This window comes from Rhinatrema bivittatum, chromosome 5 (genome assembly GCF_901001135.1).
Source record: "Rhinatrema bivittatum chromosome 5, aRhiBiv1.1, whole genome shotgun sequence".
Classification (NCBI taxonomy): Eukaryota; Metazoa; Chordata; class Amphibia; order Gymnophiona; family Rhinatrematidae; genus Rhinatrema; species Rhinatrema bivittatum.
This window is the reverse complement of record NC_042619.1, coordinates 375,934,213-375,953,845: the sequence shown is the minus strand read 5'-3', so window position 1 is coordinate 375,953,845 and position 19,633 is coordinate 375,934,213. Positions and strand designations below refer to the sequence as shown.

General features: G+C 42.1%; 1 protein-coding gene across 9 annotated transcripts in view; it reads right to left on the bottom strand.

Moving 5' to 3' along the window:
* MAP4K4 (mitogen-activated protein kinase kinase kinase kinase 4) overlaps window positions 1-19,633 on the bottom strand; it is a 491,439-nt gene that overhangs the window by 143,170 nt on the left and 328,636 nt on the right. For 7 of the 9 annotated variants that reach the window (XM_029604806.1, XM_029604807.1, XM_029604810.1 and 4 more), the window contains exons 14-15: window positions 11,423-11,509; window positions 10,002-10,259 (exon numbers count right to left, since the gene is read on the bottom strand). In XM_029604806.1, coding sequence (XP_029460666.1) covers window positions 10,002-10,259; window positions 11,423-11,509 — 345 coding nt within the window. The remainder of the gene's footprint in view (window positions 1-10,001; window positions 10,260-11,422; window positions 11,510-19,633) is intronic. The other 2 variants (XM_029604809.1, XM_029604813.1) reach the window with 2 other exon arrangements.

Genomic DNA, 19,633 nt, shown 5'->3' with positions numbered 1-19,633 from the left:
GGTGGGTAATGTGATCAAACTCAGATTTACCAAAAATAAGTTTGGCTACCATAGTTTGAACCAACTTGACCCCTCTAAACTGGCCAGTAAAGACCCCATGGAAAAGCATAAATCTATTTTGGTTAAGTAAATGAATTAGTTTTCAAGTCTGCTAATTCAAGGAAAGACCAGAGTCAATGAATGAACCAAAGGAAAAAAAAAAGTTGCAGCTCTGCATTAGGTGAACAATATGACTGGAAAAGCTCAGTGAAGACGCCATTTTAATACTAAGTGTAGTAACATCATCATCCTTGGTCTGGATGGGAACACCAGCAAGGATAGGAGCAGGAAACTATTGCAATAAAGTTCTTCTACTGAACCAAACTGCCTCAGATTTTTCCAGAATAAGCTGGATGACTAACCAGTTAGCAACCTTAAGGCCTGATTTATGAAGCATGCTTCCCATATAGACAGAATGGGAGAAAAGCCTTAGTAAATCAGGCCCTTAGATAATCACTGGAATTGGAGAATGAGTGTAGTCAGTCTATATCACAACTAGCAATGATCTGTGAATCCCAGGCTTTGTATTACATTGGCAAGAGGGGCTAAGTATAGATTGAAAAAGGTGGTATAGAGTACTGAGACCTTATAATGCCTTGTAATGCCACAATTCAGATGACGGGAAGAGGAATTAGAGTTCCAAGTAACATAATAAGACCTTTCTTCCAGAAAGGATTTAGTGTAAGTCAGTTAAGGGCTAGTCTCGCACTCCAATATCAGAAAGTTTGATAATTAATGTTCCACCACATCAAAAGCAGCACTCACATCAAGCCAGTTTAACACAACTGCTTTGCCCTTGTCAAGATGTAAGCAGATATTTATCAAAGATGCAAGCACAGTTTCTATGATTGCTTCGGATGCAAGGTTTTTTTTTGTTTTTTTAAATTAAGCAGGAGAGTTGGGATACTACCACCTTCCCAATGATTTTGGAAAGAGACTGTGAATTAGAAATCAGATGGTAGTTATCTGGGAGGTCAGGATCTAGATGCTATTTCTTTAAGGCTGGTCGCACTACAGCTGCTTTGAGTAATTGGGGTAGCACAGCAATCTCCAGATTAGAATTTAAAGTGTCTGTCAATGGAGACCGAGCCAGCTCTGGCTTCTTAATAAATTTGAATGGCAGTGGGTCCAGGATTGACGATATAGCATTCATTTGTTCTACTAATAAGTGCATGCCTGCTGAAATGATTTTATTGAAAGCTGTCAGTTTAACAGGAATTGTTGTGCACTCTGGAGATGAAGGCAATTACTAGAGTTTGGGATCAACAAACTGGCCCTAGTTTAAAAAAAAAAAAATTAGCTCTAATTTTCTGCATTCTTGCATCAAGTACTCTAAGAAAATTATCAGCGGTCAGCTGATTGGAAGAGGTTTACAAACTTGAAACATGGAAAACGAACCATTAACTGTTTAGGTCTATTACTAGTTTTGTAATTATCCAGTTTTGCTTGCTTTACTATAAGTAGATATAGTTTAGTGCTATGCTTTAGCTTATGCTCATCCTCAGGAATTTTCAGGCCGATGCAATATCTGTGCGCGTTAAATGGGCGCTCATGAACGAGTGCCCACTCCCTTAATGTGCGCCGAGCCACCTCTCTGGGGCACCCAATGCAAAATGCAAATGGGCTGCTGTGGTAAAAAGAAGGCGCATGGGAAAATTGTGCACCCCTAGCACCTCCTCAGCAGCAAGCGCCCAGGAGACATGGCTGTCAGCGGGTTAGGAAAACGGACGCTCAATTTACGAGTGTCCGTTTTCCTAACCTGTGCACAGCCAGGGGTTAGGAAAATCAATGCTTGTTAGTTGAGCGTCCGTTTTCCTAACCTGACCACCAGCACCCTTTTTTTTTGTTTGGGGGGGGGGGGGGGAGACATTTTGAATTTTTTAGTTCCTCTGACTTAATATCGCTTGGGGCAGGCGTTAATTTTGATGAGTAAACGTGTGCGAGGCAGTCGCACTTTTTTATTTTTTGCATCGGGGGAATAGATAATAGCCTCATTAACGTGTATTTACATGTGATGAGCGCTATTACTGATGTGTGTTTTGGACTCGCTAACCCGTTTTGCATCGGGGGTTATGGACGAGTGTCTAAAATGTACATTGAGCCAGCACACAGTACTGCATTGGCCCTTTGTCTTTACGCCATTTACACTTAAGACATTGTATCTGTCTCTTCAAGGTACCAGGAGGACAACCATCCTTGCAAATGCAGTAAAACAATGGGAGCTACAGAATCAAAGGCCGAACTGAGATTGTTATGCCAGGCTGAAGGAAAAAATTGTATGAGCAAGTTTATCCAGGTCTACATCTCTGGTCTTCCTAACTGGGATTTTTATCTTAGCTGGATGAGAATGAGGAATATAAATGACCATAACATGGTCAGTCCGTGTGAAAGGTGTATACTTAAAAAGGTATTAACCTGAAGATTCATTTTATCTGAAGAGAAAATTAAGTCTAATATAAGACCGTTTTTATGGGTAACTGCTAACCCATTGAGTTAACAACAAATCAGTCATCGCAAAAAAAACAACCAAAAAACCATGTGTAAGAGTCACCTAGTAAAATAAAGTAGAACTCTTCATAGAACACTTCTTTTGTTTTGAAGTTGACTTCAGTGGGGGGTGGGGGAGGGAGGAGTTGGTAAAGTAATACCACATTGAATCCAGTGGCTTCATGACCTTGATGAAAAAAAATTCAGCAATATCTTTGGATTTACTGACTGCTCCTCAACAGGGAAAGCGATGGAAAAGATGATAGTCACACCTCCGCCCTTACAATTAGGCCTATCCTTATGGAGAAATGTATAATCTGGAGAGCATGCTTGTCGCAGACAGCAAATATCTCCCGGTTTAAGCCAGCTTTCAGTTAAGTGCATACAAACTTTTGTGCATGTAAAAAGCATGCCCAAACACATAGCGCACAATGCGTGCACAGAGCCGACACACTGCGCACACCGACGGCCTATAGAGGGGGCAGCAGAGGACAAAAGCACGCAAAAAAAAAAAAAACAACAACCAGCCACCGCGGCCTACCATGCGGCCTGCACGAAAAAAGCCTAAGTGCAGGGGCCTAGCCCACCGGGGGCCACTCAACCCAGCAGGCTGCCCAGTTCCCCCAACTCCAATGGGAGCGGGAACGAACATCAGCATGGCACACCGAGAACAGAGACCGGAGGAAGTCCTGAAACCCCTTTGACTGTCTGATTCAGGTAAAAGTGTTTTTTGTTTTTTTTAAACCTTACCTGAGCTCAGCGCTTACCGGCTGAGTACAGAAACGGTTTTCGGCTGTGGGGGAGAGGGCAATGCCGTCACCGCCACGCTCGGCCTCATGCACCTGCTGCCTTTCAGCTGAACTAGCAGCTAAGTCCACGCCGGGAAACCCAGCTACCGGACCAAGGCACACCTCCGAGGGACCATGGAAACCGCCTCAGGAATTCTCGAACTGGGGGAGGGACCTTTAGGTATCACCACAGGAAAGCGGGGCTCTTTTCCTGAATTTAGAATTTTAAATTTCTCCTTTCAAAAAGCTTAAAGCAAACCCAATAGGGAGATGCACGTCCACCATCTGCTGGAGACAGAGAATACTGGCAAGCTGGAGTCACTGCAGGGTTATATATACTTGCTCCGTTCTCCATCTGCTGGCAGGGGAGCATACACCGACTGGTCCTGAGTCCATCTGTCTCTACACGCTAGGAAAATAAGATAAAGCTCATGTGCCAAGAAAAGATCAGCAATCAAAGGTGCTCTATTCACAGATTGTGCATTAATCTAGGCGCAATTGAGCAGAGATCGATGAGCATATAATTTATGGGGGGGAAAAAAGATGATCTGCTGAAAGATGGTGCATAGAAAAAGATGGCATAAGTAAAACAGGAAGAATACCTGCCTTTCCCAGGCACATAGGATTCATGCTGGAGAGGAACAATAATAAAAAAAAAAATTAAAAATACAATTACGGGTAGCCAAGTCCTCCCAAAGGTAGCCCAGAATTAAGCTTCATAAACCACATGATGCCCCGCTCCCCTACTCAAACATCCACCCTTTCAAGAAGGGCTGCCTCCTCCTGCAGTAGAAGGCAGTTACCCCCCCCCCCCCCCCCCCCCAGGCTCTGGCTTGCTAAACCCATAACAGTGCTGCATGGCTTTGAAGGGTGCTTTTTTTTTTTTTTTTTTAAGTTTAGTTTGGGTGGGGTGCAGGATGTCACTGCATGACCCAGAGAGTTTATTTTTGGAGCTTTTTTCATTTCTGGCCACCTCTAGAGATGGCAGAGGAGTGGGTGGGAGCCTGGCACAAGGCGAAAGGGGGGTTATTTCAGGCCAGTGTGGTCCCTGGGATGCTTCTTAAAGGACATCGGACCAGGTACATACCCTGACTTTTAGCTAAATTTTTGGACAATAACAGCTTGCCATTTTTAAGACCAGGTTCAGAAAGAAAACGTAGAACCTGTAGCAAAGGCATGAATATATGGTTCCAAAGCCCCCTGGCAACATCACCTGAAGGGACACATGCACACTTCATTATTTCAAAATTCCAGGGTACTTTGGGTACCAATTAGTTTAACATTGGGTACCTGAAGCTATTCCATCCTGGAGATTGTAAAGTTAGCCTAGCTTAGAAAATTAACATTTGCACCTCTAAATATAGGCATACTATAATAGATATTTAATTATTGATTTGCAAAGTAAGCAACCTTTAACCGAAAGGCACTTCTCTAAATTTGTCATATGAAAGAGTAGACAAAATAGGAGAGCGGCAGGGGAGCAACAGCGGCAGCAGCAGCAGCAAAGAACACCTGGAATCCCCCTCCCACAGTCCGCCCACCGGCTCCAGAGAGGCTAGGAATCCAACCCCCCCCCACCACCACCACCACCACCACAGCCTGAACACCAGCTCCAGCGAGGGAAGGGAAGCAGAGAGGGCAGCACTAAGACTAGCAAACAAATTTTAAAAAATTGACACCAGCCTGCCAGTGTTCTCTGTCTCCAGCAGATGGTGGACGTGCATCTCCCTATGACGACTGCTTCAGATTTTGGAAGAAGAATTTTAAAAAAGCTCCGTTCTCCTGCAGTGATAACAGATGGTCCCTCCCTGGTTGAGAATTCCTGAGATGATTTCCGTGGTCCCTCAGATGTGCCTTGATTCGGATTCCCCGGTGTGGTCTTAGCTGATTGTACAGCTTAAAGGCAGCAAGTGCAGGAGGGCTGAGAGTGGCGGTGACAGCACATGTCCTCTTCCCTACTCAGCCAGTAAGGGCTGAGCTCAGGTAAGAAGTTTTATTTAAAAGAAAAAAAAAAAGAGAAATTAGTAAAGACCGTGAAGAGGGATTTTACAGGATTTCTCAGTTTTATCAGAGATGGGTTGAGATCACATCAGATCAGTGGGTCCCGGAGGCGATACAAAGATATGTGCTGGAATTTCGCGGTATTCCTCAGGACATGTTCATGGTGTCTCCTTGCCACTCCCCCTGCAGAAGATGGCAGTGGAATCTACGCTTCTAAGGCTCCTCAGGCTGAGGGCTGTGGTTACAGTGGCTATGTCTCAGGAAAGTATGGGGCGATATTCCATTTATTTTGTTGTGCCCAACGAGGGCTCCTTTCATCTCGTCCTGAATATCAAGATGGATCTCAAGAGCATGGAAACCTTACCCTCAGAGATAATGGGTGTGCAGTCGGGGGAATTTCTAACCTCCCTGGATATTAGAGGCCTACCTTCATATTCCCATCTATTTGGAGCACCAATGTTTTCTGTGGTGATGGGGCACCATTATCAGTTTTGGGCGTTGAGTTTTGGTCTAGCCAACACTCCCAGATTGTTTTCCCAAGGTTATGGTTGTACTAACGGCGGAATTAAGAGATGGGATCCTGGTACACCTGCATTTAGGCAACTGACTGATTTCAAGCTAAGTCCCTGGAAGAGAGCCACCCGGTGACCAGCAAGATGATCTCGTTTTAGGAGCTCAGATGGGTAGTGAACGTGGCCAAGAGCAGTCTTCAGCCATCAGTCCTCGGAGTTTCTGGGTATTCAGTTTGATATGAGGCAGGCCAACGTTTTCCTACTGGAAGTCCAGATACAGAATTTGCCACAGGTGTTGTCAGTTGGTGAGCACTGTACGCCTGACAGTGTGCTATCTACAGGTGCTCGGTTTGATGGCGGCAACCCTGGATGTGGTGCTATGGGCTAGGGTGCATATGCGTCCTCTTCAGCGCTCACTGCTGTCTCGTTGGAACGCAGAGGAGTCCCTATGGAACATCAAGCGCTTGGTTGCCTGGGTGGTCCGGTTGGCATGCTTGCAGTTCAGCCATAGACTACAGAGTCAAACGGTCTGAGTGATGATGTACAATGCAACGATGGTAGTCTACAACAATCAACAGGGAGGAACCAAGAGCCAGCAAGTGTCACAGGAAATAGACCAACTAATGGAATGGGCGGAAGGATATCTACAGATGATCTCAGCCTCTCATACTGCAGGAAAAAAACAATGTAAGAGCAGACTCTCAGCAGGGAGAGTCTGCACCCAGGAGAATGGGTGTTGTCAGAAGAGGCATTTCAGCTGATAGTGGATCACTGGGGCCTTCCATTCTTAGACCTGCTGGCGACTTCTCACAATGCGAAGGTTCCTTGATTCTTCATTCGCAGGAGAGATCCGTGGTCCCTGGGCATAGATGTTCTTATATAGGTCTGGCCAGAAGACTAGTTGCTTATTTACTTTCCGTGAGGCACTGTTGGGCAGGATAGTTCGCAGGATCGAAGGCCATAGGGGGATAGTACCCCTGGTGGCACTGGATTGGCACAGATGACCATAGTATGCAGATCTGCAAAGACTCCTGGTGGAGACCACCCTTCGTCTTCCACTGCACAAGAATCTGTTGCAGCAGGGGCCTGTCCTTCATGAAGATCCAGCTTTTTGTCTTACGGTTTGACCCTTGAGAGGGCTCAGTTGGAGCATTGATATTCTTCTGCGGTGATTGCTAACTTGCTCCGCACTCAGAAGTTCTCCACTTCCTTGGCCTATGTGCGGGTTTGGAGAGTGTTTGAGACCTGGTGCGAGGTTGAGGCGTTCTCGATTAAGATCCCACTCATTATGGAATATTTGCAGGATGGGTTAAAGTATTGGCCCTTAATTCCTTTAAGATACAGGTTGTGGCTCTTGTCTGTTTCAGGGGCCCTATGAATGGCAATTCCTTATTGTCTCATCCTGATATGGCCCATTTTTTGAAAGGAGTAAAGCATCTTCGCCCTCCCTTGAGGTTACCAATTCCATTGTGGAGTCTTAATTTGGTGTTGGAATTCTTGGCAGGCCCTACATTCCAACCACTGTGTAACCTTTCATTGCAGCAATTGACCTTGAAAACAGTGCTCCTAGTGGCTATAAGTTCTGCGCATCGAATTTCCAAGCTGCATGCCTTGTCTGCTGGGAGCTGTTCCTTCAGGTGACACCAAGTGCATTAAAGCTGCATATTGTTCCATCCTTTTTGCCTAAGGTGGTCTTGGAATTTCATTTGCATCAGTCCATTTCCTTGCCATCCCTGGATAAGGTCAGGTATGCAGAGGAGTATGCCTACTGCGTCCCTTGGATGTCAATAGACTTGTGCGGTATCTGTAGGTTTCTGAACCTTTTTGGAAGACAGATTGCCTGTTTGTCCTTCATGAAGGAAGGAAGGAAGTAAGGTGAACCAGCTTCCCGGGCTACCATAGTTTGCTGGATTAAGGAGGTAGTCACGGCTGCATATGTGGATGCTGAAATGCCATTGCCTACTCAGTTTAAGGCTCATTCCAGTAGGGCTCAGGCAGTGTCATGGGCGGATGTTAGATTGTCTCCCATTGACATTTGCCAACCTGCGACGTGGTCCTCCTAACATACTTTTTCCAAGTTTTATTGTCTGGATGTACAGGCCCAGGAGGATGCAGCCTTTGCACGTGTGGTGTAGACTGGATTGCCAACAGCCTCTCACCCTGTTCAGGAGTAGCTTTGGTACATCCCACTCGTCCCAAGTCCATCTGTCTACATGCTAGGAAAGGAGAAATTACTACTTACCTGATAATTTCGTTTTCCTTAGTATAGACAGATGGACTCAGCTTCCCACCTTCGGCTGCCGAATGATTATGTCAATGCTCTTCCTGTGGGGCTGGGTGTTCCAGGGGATTATTGGTAAGTGTTCATCCGGTCCCTAGATTGAAGTACATACATTCTTTGCTTGAGTTTAGTGTTTGTTGGTTGACTTTTTTAAATCAAGTTTTTTTGCTAATTTGTCCACAGTTGCTTTTGAAGAGAATACTGGTAGGCTGGTGTCACTGCAGGAGTATGTATACTGTGACGTCAGCTTGCTCTGATTCTATCTGCTGACAGGGGAGCATAACCCACTGGTCCTGTCTACACTCTAGGAAAGGAAAGTTTTCTCCTCTAATTTCAGAACAGGAAGCAAGGGTGGCAGGGGAGAAGGTGGCCTAGTGGAACACTTGTCAAAAATAGACAACCACAGTCTGGGCAGATAAGGAAGGAAGGTGCAATGGGAGGCAGAAATGATTTGAGGAGAGAGTTGAGTTTAGCAGAGACATGTCAAGGTTTGGAGGCAAGGGAGTTTGCTAGAGGACATAGTAGCCTTGCTTGATGAGAACAATAGATGTCATCATGAACTAAAAATGTATTGTCAGCATGGGATTTTAGCCAGAGTCACTTTGCAGAGAACACACAAACACATAGGAAGTGAATTCTGCAGGTGGGTGAAGGTTGGGGGTTTGTTGCACCTTACAGGAGAGGGAAGGGCAATCATGTCCAAAGCAGAGGAGGGTATAGTGTGGTAAAACTATTTCAGACTGTCAGGAGCAAAGACATGACATAGTAGTGGAAAGGATACAAGAGTCAATAACCTGGAGATTCATGAAGTGTTGGAGATGTCTGGATTAGACTGGGGGTGGATGTTTATGCGTTTCATAACCGTCAAGAGATAGGGAAGAACTGAGGTGGAGAAGTCAGAAACAGCATTTGGAAGAATTACTAGGTCAAGGTAATAATAGCCATCCTAATGAATAGGGGGTGCTAATACAGACTAAGAAATCAAATGAGAGTAAAGCAAGGTGCTTTGAGGCATAAGAGAGGAGTCTTCAGCATGGAAGTTAAAGATGCCCAAGAATGAGGAGAGGGATGGCTCAAGGAAGAAGGAAAGCCAGGACTAAGTGTTGGTAAGAAAGGAGAGGTAGTGGAATGAATACACTGAGTGGACTTCAAAAGAAGTCCACTCAGTGTACAGGACAGGGATCATAGCAGTGCAACAGTACCACCATGGGCTGGAGAGTGAGGTGTATGGGGGACAAAAAACGTTTCAGTTGTTTCCCTCTGTCATGGAGAAAGTCCTCAGTGGAAAGCCTACTCTCAGTCAAGGTGAGAAGAGTGAGAGAGAAACAGGACATGAAAGTGCACAAGTTTATTAGACAGAGCATGAATTCCACAGGAACATGAGAAAGGATGGCTAGTGGCAGAAACTCAAGCCTGCGTAGGTTGTCTTGTTCTCTGGAGCCCATAAAGGCGGGTGCAAGAAGTACGCAGATGAAATGCATCCTCGCTGATACCTGGCTGACTATTGATGTGGTGTGGCAGCAGCCCAGGCTTGGGTAGGTTGTGGTTGCCTCTGGAATCAACCACCGAGGAAGCTGGGAAAGGTATGCAGGTAGAACTGCAAACTCCCCAATAGCAGTACTAATATTTTCCCTACAACCACCCAAAAAAAATAAAACTCAGGTTTTCCATTCATTACCTTAATACCCTAAAGGATAGACTTGTCCTTTCTGCCAATATGCCACCATTTTATGATTCTCCAACCTACAATGGCTTAAGTATCAGAGAAATGTTACATCAACCTTCCAATGCTATTGTGCCTTTGGATTTTAGACTCAAGTCACAGCCTTCAAAGGGGTGCTAAACATTTCTGAAAATGTATTACACAAGATTTTAGACGACATATATTGTCACCTCTCGTACTCTTTCAGTAGGTTCATAATGGGGCTTGGGTTCAGAGGTGTGGAAGATTTGTTTGCTCCTTTCCTGTTGGGGTGGCTGCTGTGGTGGCTGCGGCTGCTGAGGCTGTGGTTGTGGCTGAGGTGGAGGCTGTGATTGTGGTTGTTGCCTATGGTCATGCTGCAGGGAGAGAAGGTATGCCTGCTCCTGCTGTAGCTGACGCTGAAGCCGCTCAGCCTGTCTATGTTCTTCCATTTCGCGCCATCTGTATTCCTTAAGAGAGAACCAAGGAATGTTAAAAGCCATCGATACACACAGAGTGTGTCCAGCTATGCATTCATATTCAGACATCAGCTTGCTCTGAAAGGGTAGAGAGAATAACTGCAGATGCTTTGAAATTCTCTTAAGACGTAAATTCTAAACAGACCTGATCAGGAGGAAGCCACATTAGAAATATACATTCTGTACCTGTGTCTCCACTGGCCTGTACCATGAAAGTCACCAAGAAACCACATGTTTCTTGGTGACCAAATAATGCAATCAAGCCCTTTCATGGAAAGAAAAGTCTGTTCTTAAAAGATTTATGAACACCCTTTTTTCCACCTCTTAAAAAAAAAAAAAAATAGCAACACCTCAGTCTTGCACTGCGTTATCTGGCACTGGAATTGCATCTGAATCACGACGTGATGCTCACAATTACTTGAGAAAAGACAGAATGGTGATCACACCTGGAATTTGAAATTGACAGCTAGTGTGCTGTAGTACGCAAAAACCTGTGGTCATACAGCAAGTACCTTGGTCCCAAGGTGCTTGCTGTATAGAAGCTGTACAGTTGTAAACTGGGTAACTGGAAGGCCTGGAGTACAGGCTACTAAGCCTCTCCCTATAACACTGTGGTATAATCTCCTCTAGGTAAGTAACTCTCCAAACTGTGTTTTTGGACTATTCTCTGTTAAAAAAAAAAAAAAAAAAAAAAAAGTCACAGGACCCACCTGAAAATTAAAAAAAAAAAAAAAGTGTTCTAGCTTTATTTTTAAGCTTTAAAGCTGCAAAATTAACACATCTAAAATTAAACTACCATGCTATCCTGCTTTGTTTAATTTTCCTGGCTGAATGACCAAAACGGTGCTTTATATTGTGATCCACCTGAAAGTCTTTTCAAACCCACCAGTGTCATCAGACCCACAATTCAGGAGCCCATGCACTAAGAGTGGACAAAATGAAACACAAAATAGGAAGGAAGGAAGAAAGCAGTGCTCCCTACACAGTGCATCTCTTGTGCTTCTCGGTCTGTTACTCTGACAAACGTCCTATTAATCCAGGAGCTCCATTGTTCATGCAGTCAGTCAGGCACAGCTGCATTTGGACAGACCCAGTACTTGCCAGATTCATTAACCCCCTACATTTCAGGAGAAAAAGAAGGTACAGTGACTTACCAACAACATGGCCTGCTCATGGAGCAGCTGTTGCTGTAGGATTTCCAAGTGTCTCTGCTCCTCTTCCAGCTGCCTTCGGATATACTCCTGATGAGACAAAACAATAAATTCATAGCCAAAAAAAAGCAAACAGAGCCACCTGAATAAAAAGAAAGGCAATTGATCTTCAACATTAGCTCATTTTAAAATACATACACACTTAATATTCAAACCTAAACAGAAACGTGACATACTCTGGGACATCATATTTTCTCTTTGTATGTTCACACATTGTGATAAATTTACATATGTAAGAACTGAAAAAAAAATCAGGTTACAATGCCTCTGAAAAGGAATAATGGACATCAAAAAAATGATATTGGTGACAAGGGTACAGACCGTGGTGGGCAGAAGCTGGTAGTGAGTTGGGAAAGCATATACAGAAATGAATTGCCGCTCGAAATTAAATCTGAACCATCTTTGCTGGTCTTTAGAAAGTGTTGAAAAGTTTTCTTTTCATACAGGCTTTTGAAGGTATGTGAAATTTTGGTCTGTGGCCCCAAAATAGTATATAAATGGGAACAAGCTCTCATTTTATTGGCAGAGTTTAACAGATTGATGTTTGTTTATGTTTGTATGTTTGTTTGGTTTTAGTTGCTATTTTATTGCTTTTGGGTTTATATAGTTCTTTACTATTATGTATCTATGTAATCTGCCTAGTATTGTAGATTGGCAGAATATAATTTTTTTTAAACAAACTTGTTGATTAAAAGTTAGTGTCACATGGTGATTTATTTTGCTTTATTGTAGAAATGTTAATTTGTAGGGACTTATATTTTCAGTTTTTATTTTTACTAAAGATTTATCACTGTTTATTATAACTAACAAAAATTGGAGAAAATCAAGCATTTTCTCCCATTTTGTTATAACAAACCCTGCTAATTCAAACTCAGGAAAAATAAAAATTGAAAATAAAGTCCTTATTTATGGCAGATTATTAAAACCAATTCTCTTAATGCAAATTTAAACAGAATGAAATAAAGATTTTACTGTTCTGTATCTGGCAATTTTTGTGCATGTTCTCCACTAAAGGTGCATATGTTAAAACATGTTTACTATCATATTGTAACCCTTTTTACATAAAAGCCATTCTCCCTAAAATATGTGCCATTCACAATTTTCCACTAAAAATCTCACTTTTCAATAGTAAAAATTACATTCCATAAATTACCAAGAATATGAAATGCATACTCATTTTTTTTGTTCCTTGGAAAGGTCCAAAAACAATTTTCAGGAAGGAATACATGCCATATAAACATAGAAACATCAACCTTGTTGACTGAGGCCACCTAAACATTTAGATTAGTAAGCTGGATAAGACTCATCTGGCTAATTTATGTGGGATATTCAGCAGCACATCTATGCTGCTGAATATCCTTGAAGAAATTGTCACTTAGCCAAATAAATCATATGGCAGATCTAACTTATGTGGGTAACTTAACTGGCACTTACCCAGCTAAGTTAAATGAATAAGTAGTGCCACCCTGAAATGCCCACTGCCTGTCCACAAGATATCCAGTTATCTACTTATCTAGATAAGTGGTGACCACTGAACATAACCAGATATTCAGCAGCTGCCACTTAACTGAACAAGCCCCTACTTATCTGGCTAAGTTGTACAGAATATCTGCCTCTGAATATTTAAGAATCAATATTTTTCTTCTTAAGTCCACCTCTGCAGATAAGATGACAAATTTCAGCATCCTTTGAGAAACTCTGTCACGGGAGCTTGACATCTGCATGATAATTCCAAAAAATATAAATACATAGAAGCAACAGTCCAATTCTACTCTTGTAAATGACAATATTTAAAATTAACAAATCGAAGAACGGAAAGTTGATCCACTGTATTGTATAAACTTAAAAACATATTCCAAAGTGCTCCAATTTGAAAAAATGAACAAAAAAACTATCAACAAGTTAATTTAAATGCACACTAGACAATTGGGCAACCTAGGTAGGCCAAGAGATCCTTACCTACTAGTAACTACCATGTTACTATCTTACCAGAGGCCTGCCATCTAGCCCTGCATATTTATTTTTCCTCTTCCATTGAGAAAAACTGTGCCTGAGAGGAATGGGGAAGACAGCTACATGATCATCTGACATTCACTACAACTTTAAAAGGAAGACTATAATAGACAAGAGGAAATAAATTAGAAAAAATAAAAAGGAGTCAGTTGCAAAGATTAAACATTTGCATGACGTATGGACATTGTTAATAAATTGTCTTGAAAGCCCAGATAAAATGCATTCCAGGCATTAAAAAAGGTCAAAGGAGAAAGTGACCACCCCCATGATTGCTGCATAGTAACTGAGCTCCTAACAGATGTAAAATACAAATACTATTTGCCAGCAACTCTAGTACCTAAATGCTGCAGAGCATAAAAACTATAGGCGAGAGGTTCATAATATGGGAACCGGAGAGCAGGGAAAGTTGCGAGTAAAGCACAGGCCACAAGGAATCAAGGGTAGTCTGATTCGGAGGCCAATAGGAAGATTAGAGGAACAAACGCTTACCTGCACGGAAATGAAAATTTGGTTCCGTGACCTCCATCGAGGTATTATGCTGGTCAAGAAAGATACTAGAATGCGTGGCTGAATTAAAAACCAAAGTAACAGAAATTGGTGGCCAAGCTGATGAAATGAAGCAGATAAATGATCATGAGCTGCATTTAACAGAGGTACAAAATACCACTTACTCTTACAATTAAACAGTCAGATCTTTGACAAGCTTGAGGATTTAAAAAACAGAACCCGACAATGAATATGAAGATGTCAAAGTTGATGCACCAGATTTGCAAAGCTGTGTTAAATAAGGGTGAGGAGAATGGGGAGGTAGAAGCCGAATTAGATATTGGGCACATCCGTGCACTTGGCCCACAAAGGGGCAATTCTCCCTAGGGATGTTGTAATATGTCTACAAGACTACTGTGAAGGAAAAAATTATGGCACAAGCCAGACTGCATGGCAACATTGTCTGGGAGGGACATAAGCTGGCTATATTTAGTGACCTAGCGCCTGCTACCCTGAAAAAAAGGGAAGAGATGAGGGAGATCATGATTCAACTTCAGAAGGAGAATGAAGTATCGATAGCTCATTCCCTTTGGCTTATTATTCACTGTAAGTGGAACCAGCTATAGAGTGAAAACAGTGGAAGAAACCCAAAGAGCAATGCAAAAAGCAGGTCTGGATACATCGAGGTTGGTGCATGTGAAGCCTAAGAAAGCAATGGTAATATCTTTGCCAGCCAGACAGGCATTGTCACTGTGGTGGAGAATTCCTTCTGGAAAGCAAACTTCTAAAATTTGAAGATCTGGGATCCAGAGATATATCCTATTATATAGTGCAGAGTTCAATAATTTCCTAGTTTTAAAAATGAGTGCGAATCTCAAACTTAATACTTCATATGCCAAGTTTGGAGCTTTGAATAATTGTTAATCTTTTCTATGATATTGATTTCTGTTTAAAAAGCAATTTACTTATGTAAATGTTACTTATGTAGATGTTACTTGAAAAGAGTGTTAGATGGGTTTATTCCTCGATAGGGCACTGTCAGATGACAGTAAGGAGTCAAAGCTTTGACTCTATACAAAGGTGTCAGGGAGAGAATAAGTGGAAGGCAAGGGGATGGGAATCGGGAGAGAGGTGAATAGGGGAGAACTGGAGAAGGAGTTGCAGGTCAGGAGTTGGTTGGGGAGGGGAGAGAAGGAGAGGGAAGGGAAAGATTTGGAGGACAAGGGGATGTAGCATTAAGAAAGGGAAGTGGAAAGAGACTAAATGTCTTCATTTCTATGAATGTGAGAGGTTTGAATAAGCCAATCAAGAGACAATTAAAGAGCTGATGCATCAAAGTGTTGATATTGCTTTTGTACAAGAAACATTTTAGGAAAAAGGACAAGAGGTTACTTAGGGACTTATACATTATCTTAGCATTGACTAATGAGAATAAAAAAAAGGAGTAAAGGGGTGAGAGTACTCCTTCACACATCACTTAACATTTCAATACTGGAAACTCAAATGTCGGGAAGGTAGATTTCTGTTTCTCAATGTAACTATAAATGGATCCATGATGACTTTAGCTACTATATATAATCAGAATTAAGAGCAAGGTAAATGTTTTCATAGAAAACCCCTCCAAAGAATCATTCACCCTAAGGGCCTTATCTTGGGAGGTAACAATCTTACAATCAGATAATTCCAATTCATCTGCACCTCTACAAAAATCTCACAGAAAGAGCTTGGTGCAGTTCTGGAAGACAATGGGATTAGTAGATAGATGGAGAAGCTTAAATCTTACAGTAAAAGATTACACTTTCTATTTCATACCTAATGATAGTTACTCTCAAATAGGCATGCTACTCTGTTCCTCTGCATTGCTGGCAGATATTAGAGTCCCGAATCTGGGCACACCATGCCTCCAATATGGGTGGAATTCTTGAATTTCTCACCCTTCCAAACTAAGCATTTTTGGAGGCTGAATGATTCACGCCTACGAGATGAAACTACTTGCACTAAGACTGAACGAGATACAAGAATATCTATCAAGAAATGATAATGGACAGGCTAAAATGTGTATTGACGGGGTAAATTAATCATGGGGGCTTCCCTGGCTAAAAGGAAAAGGTATGAGGCTGCTGACGACTTAAACAGAATTGGAAAGGAATCACAGGGAGGATCGACAAGAATCCTAGCCCAATTACAGAAGACATACAGTTAAAATCTTTGAATTTAGATGAAATTAACTATCAAATGACCCTCAGTTTACTTTGAACATGGAAATAAAGCTTCCTGGTTATTAGCAATTAAACTGGAAAGAAAAATGGCAAGGTCCCAAATTGCAGGGATAAAGATGGAAAGGCAAATGCTGAATGAACTTGGTAGAACTCCTTAAATCTCTGCAAAATCTTACTAAGACCTTCATAAGGAGGAGGATGTTGAAGATAAGCATGGTAACTGAAGTCCTGCCAGATAATCAGCCCAGCAGGAGGTGTTCAATACAGAGGTTACTGAATATGAAACAGAAGCTGCCATTAAAAAATTAAAGATAGATAAATCACCGGGATTGGATGGATACACAGCTCAATTTATAGATTTTCTAGTTTGCTTGTGGGGACAGAAAAAATTGCGGGTCTTATAGGCCAATTTCACTGCTCAATATTGATGTGAAGCTCCTAGCTAAAATACTCGCTGATTGCATAACTCTCGCTAGTCTTTCATTGATACATAAGGATCAATCTAGTTTCATTATGGGGAGAAGTTCCTGATAACATCAGGAGAGTTCTTAACTTAATTTGTGCTCAGAAGAGTTGAAACAGGTGACTCCTCCTCGCTATTGGATGCGGAGAAAGCCTTTCATAGGGTGCATTGGACATGTATAAAGTACTTGAGAAATTTGGATTGGGGGAAAATTTTTATACCAGGATTCGAAGGCTTAATGTTTCACTTCAAGCATGTGTTAAATGGGGGTTAGTCTGATATTTTCACATTGGGGTGGGGCACTAGGCAAGGCTGCTAGTTGATCCCATTCCTCTTTGCGTTAAGTTATGGAGCCAATTGCTGAAAGGTTCAGACAAAATAAGGACATTAGGGGAATCATGATTGAGAAGTAGATAAGATTTCCTTATTTGCAGATGTGAGGGGTGGAAGGGAATTGGGGCCGGAGGGTGCTGGAAGCCATTAGAGATGGGTGGGAGGGAGAAAAAGGGGGGAAAAAAAAATGGATAAACTGCGTAGCTTGCTGGGCAGACTGGATGGGCCGTTTGTCTTCTTCTGCCGTCACTTCTATGTTTCTATGTTACTCTGTCCAGAGACCCTTGACTTCCTTACCAGTACTGATGAAAGAGTTAGGACAATATGGGAGCACGGTGGGCTTCAAAGTAAATGTGAGTACATCAGAAATCTTAAACATATTCCTAGTGCCAGCACTGGCAGACAGATTAAGAAATAGTTTTCCCTTTAGGTGGGCCACTCATTAAATATTTGGGGGTGAAAATATCAAAGGATATTTCTAAACTAACACAGTTGAACTATTTGGCTTTAAGTAATACAGTAAGACAAACCTTTCCTGGTTAGGCAGACTAGAAATTTTGAAGATAAATGTGCTATCCCACTTAAATTACTTATTTCAGGTACTTCCCATAGCTTTGGCACCTGGAGAATTGAAAATAATTCAGGGGAAATTTTTACACTATTTGGCAGCAGAACCGTCCGTTTGTTTAGATCTGTATTTATTCCGAAAGGGATGGGTGGCCTTGGAGTTCCACAGTGGAAATGTACTATAGGGTGGCAAAAATCAGGGCAAGCTTAGAAGGGTTTAAAGTGAAGACATTAAAACAATGGGTCTGCATTGAGCAATATTTTGAAAATATCATCACAGGCTCTACTTTGGATTAAACAGAAGTCACATGCGAGTCAAAGCATATGTAACCCATTTACAAGGACACTGGAGGCGTGGGATACACAAAGACTGCTCTCCTGATGGAATGACTCATCACTAATGACAAAGTATAACAAGGGCTTTCAGGTTGGGTTAGAGAATGCTTGTTTTCAGAAATGGAAGAGAGATGGACTAATTTGCTTGGGTCAAGTTTTGCAAATCTGACAGAAAAACAATATTTAGGAATACGCAAATTTGCAACTATATTCAGAGTACAGTGGGAAGGCAATTGGTAGGGAAGGGGTATTCCATCTTTGAAACACTGTATAAAAAGGGTTACCTATCAAGGGATGTATTCCAAATGTTTACAGACGGCTGAGTCATGCGCCTGATGATCTTCTTAAGCATGAGAAAGATTGGGTAAAGGATCCGGGCTGCTCGCAGGATGATGAGATTTGGAGCAGTATTAGATGGCTGTGACAAAAACATCACTATCAGCTCAGCTGGCGGGAAAACTCTGTTTACCTAAGATTGTATTATACTCCAGCGCACTTGAGCTCAATGTTTTCTCATACATCTGATCGCTGCTGGAGGGAGTGTGGGGTTAGAGGGGACGATGGGGTGTGGATGCTGGTCCTGTCCTATAAGTGCATTATTTTGAGACATAAGAACTAATTCTGGATATTACACATTTTCAAATAGACAAGGACCCACTATCATTTCTTTCTGCCTCAGTTGATGGGATGGCAAGAAGGACAGATTGGATGGTTACTCAAATCTTAATTGCAGCACAGTGTGAAAATGCAGTGCACTGGAGAGTCAAGAAGGCACCTAGTTAAACTCTCAGTATAATCAGAGACTTAGTCATTCATCAGATGGAAAAACTTACAATTTTGAGACAACAGGACAGAGAAATTTGAAGCAACTTGGTTGGTATTTCAAATGACTGGATGACAAAAGTGTAACTTTCCTACTGGACTGAGTGGGGAGGGGAGGGGGTAGCTGGTTATATCCTGTGCGCTAAGTTTGCAACCTTATAAAGGAGAATCTGGTGAATAAAAATTAAATTAAAAAAAAAAAAAAAAAAAAGGTCAAAAAAGCCCAAGTGACTGCCAACATGATGTAATGGTAAGATGAAAGAATTAAAAAGCCAAAAGGGCATCATTCAAAAAAAAAAATGAAGAAAGCAGAGGAGAACATAAGTACTGGCAAGTTAGATAGTTAACATTCGTAAATGATCTGGAAAGGGAACAAGTAAGGTGATCAAATTTGCAGATGATACAAAATTAATCAAAGTTGTCAAAAGAACATCAGATTGCGAGGAACTTCAGAAGGACCTTGGGAGATTGGGTATCTGAATCGTACTGGAGGAATTGCTTACCTGATAATTTCATTTTCCTAGAGTGTAGCCAGATGGACTCAACATCAATGGGTTATATGCTGCCCTGCTAGCAGATGGAGACGGAGTCAGGTTTCAAAGCTGATGTCACCTTAGATACACCCCTGCAGTGACCTCAGCCCTTCAGTATCTCTCAGTCTCCTAGCAGATGTGAATGTGCTTTCCCTATCAGGAACGCTGTACCCTTTAGCAGAAAGAATTCTATTTTTAAATTGGAGAAAGACTGAGCCCCGCTCTCCTATGGTGATACCTAAAGGTCCTTCCCCCAGTTGAGAATTCCTGAGGTGATTTCCAAGATCCCTCAGAGGTGTGCCTTGGTCCGGTAGCCAGCTCCCAGTGTGGACTTTGCTGCTAGGAAAATGAAATTTAATGTGGTAAAGTGCAAAGTGATGCA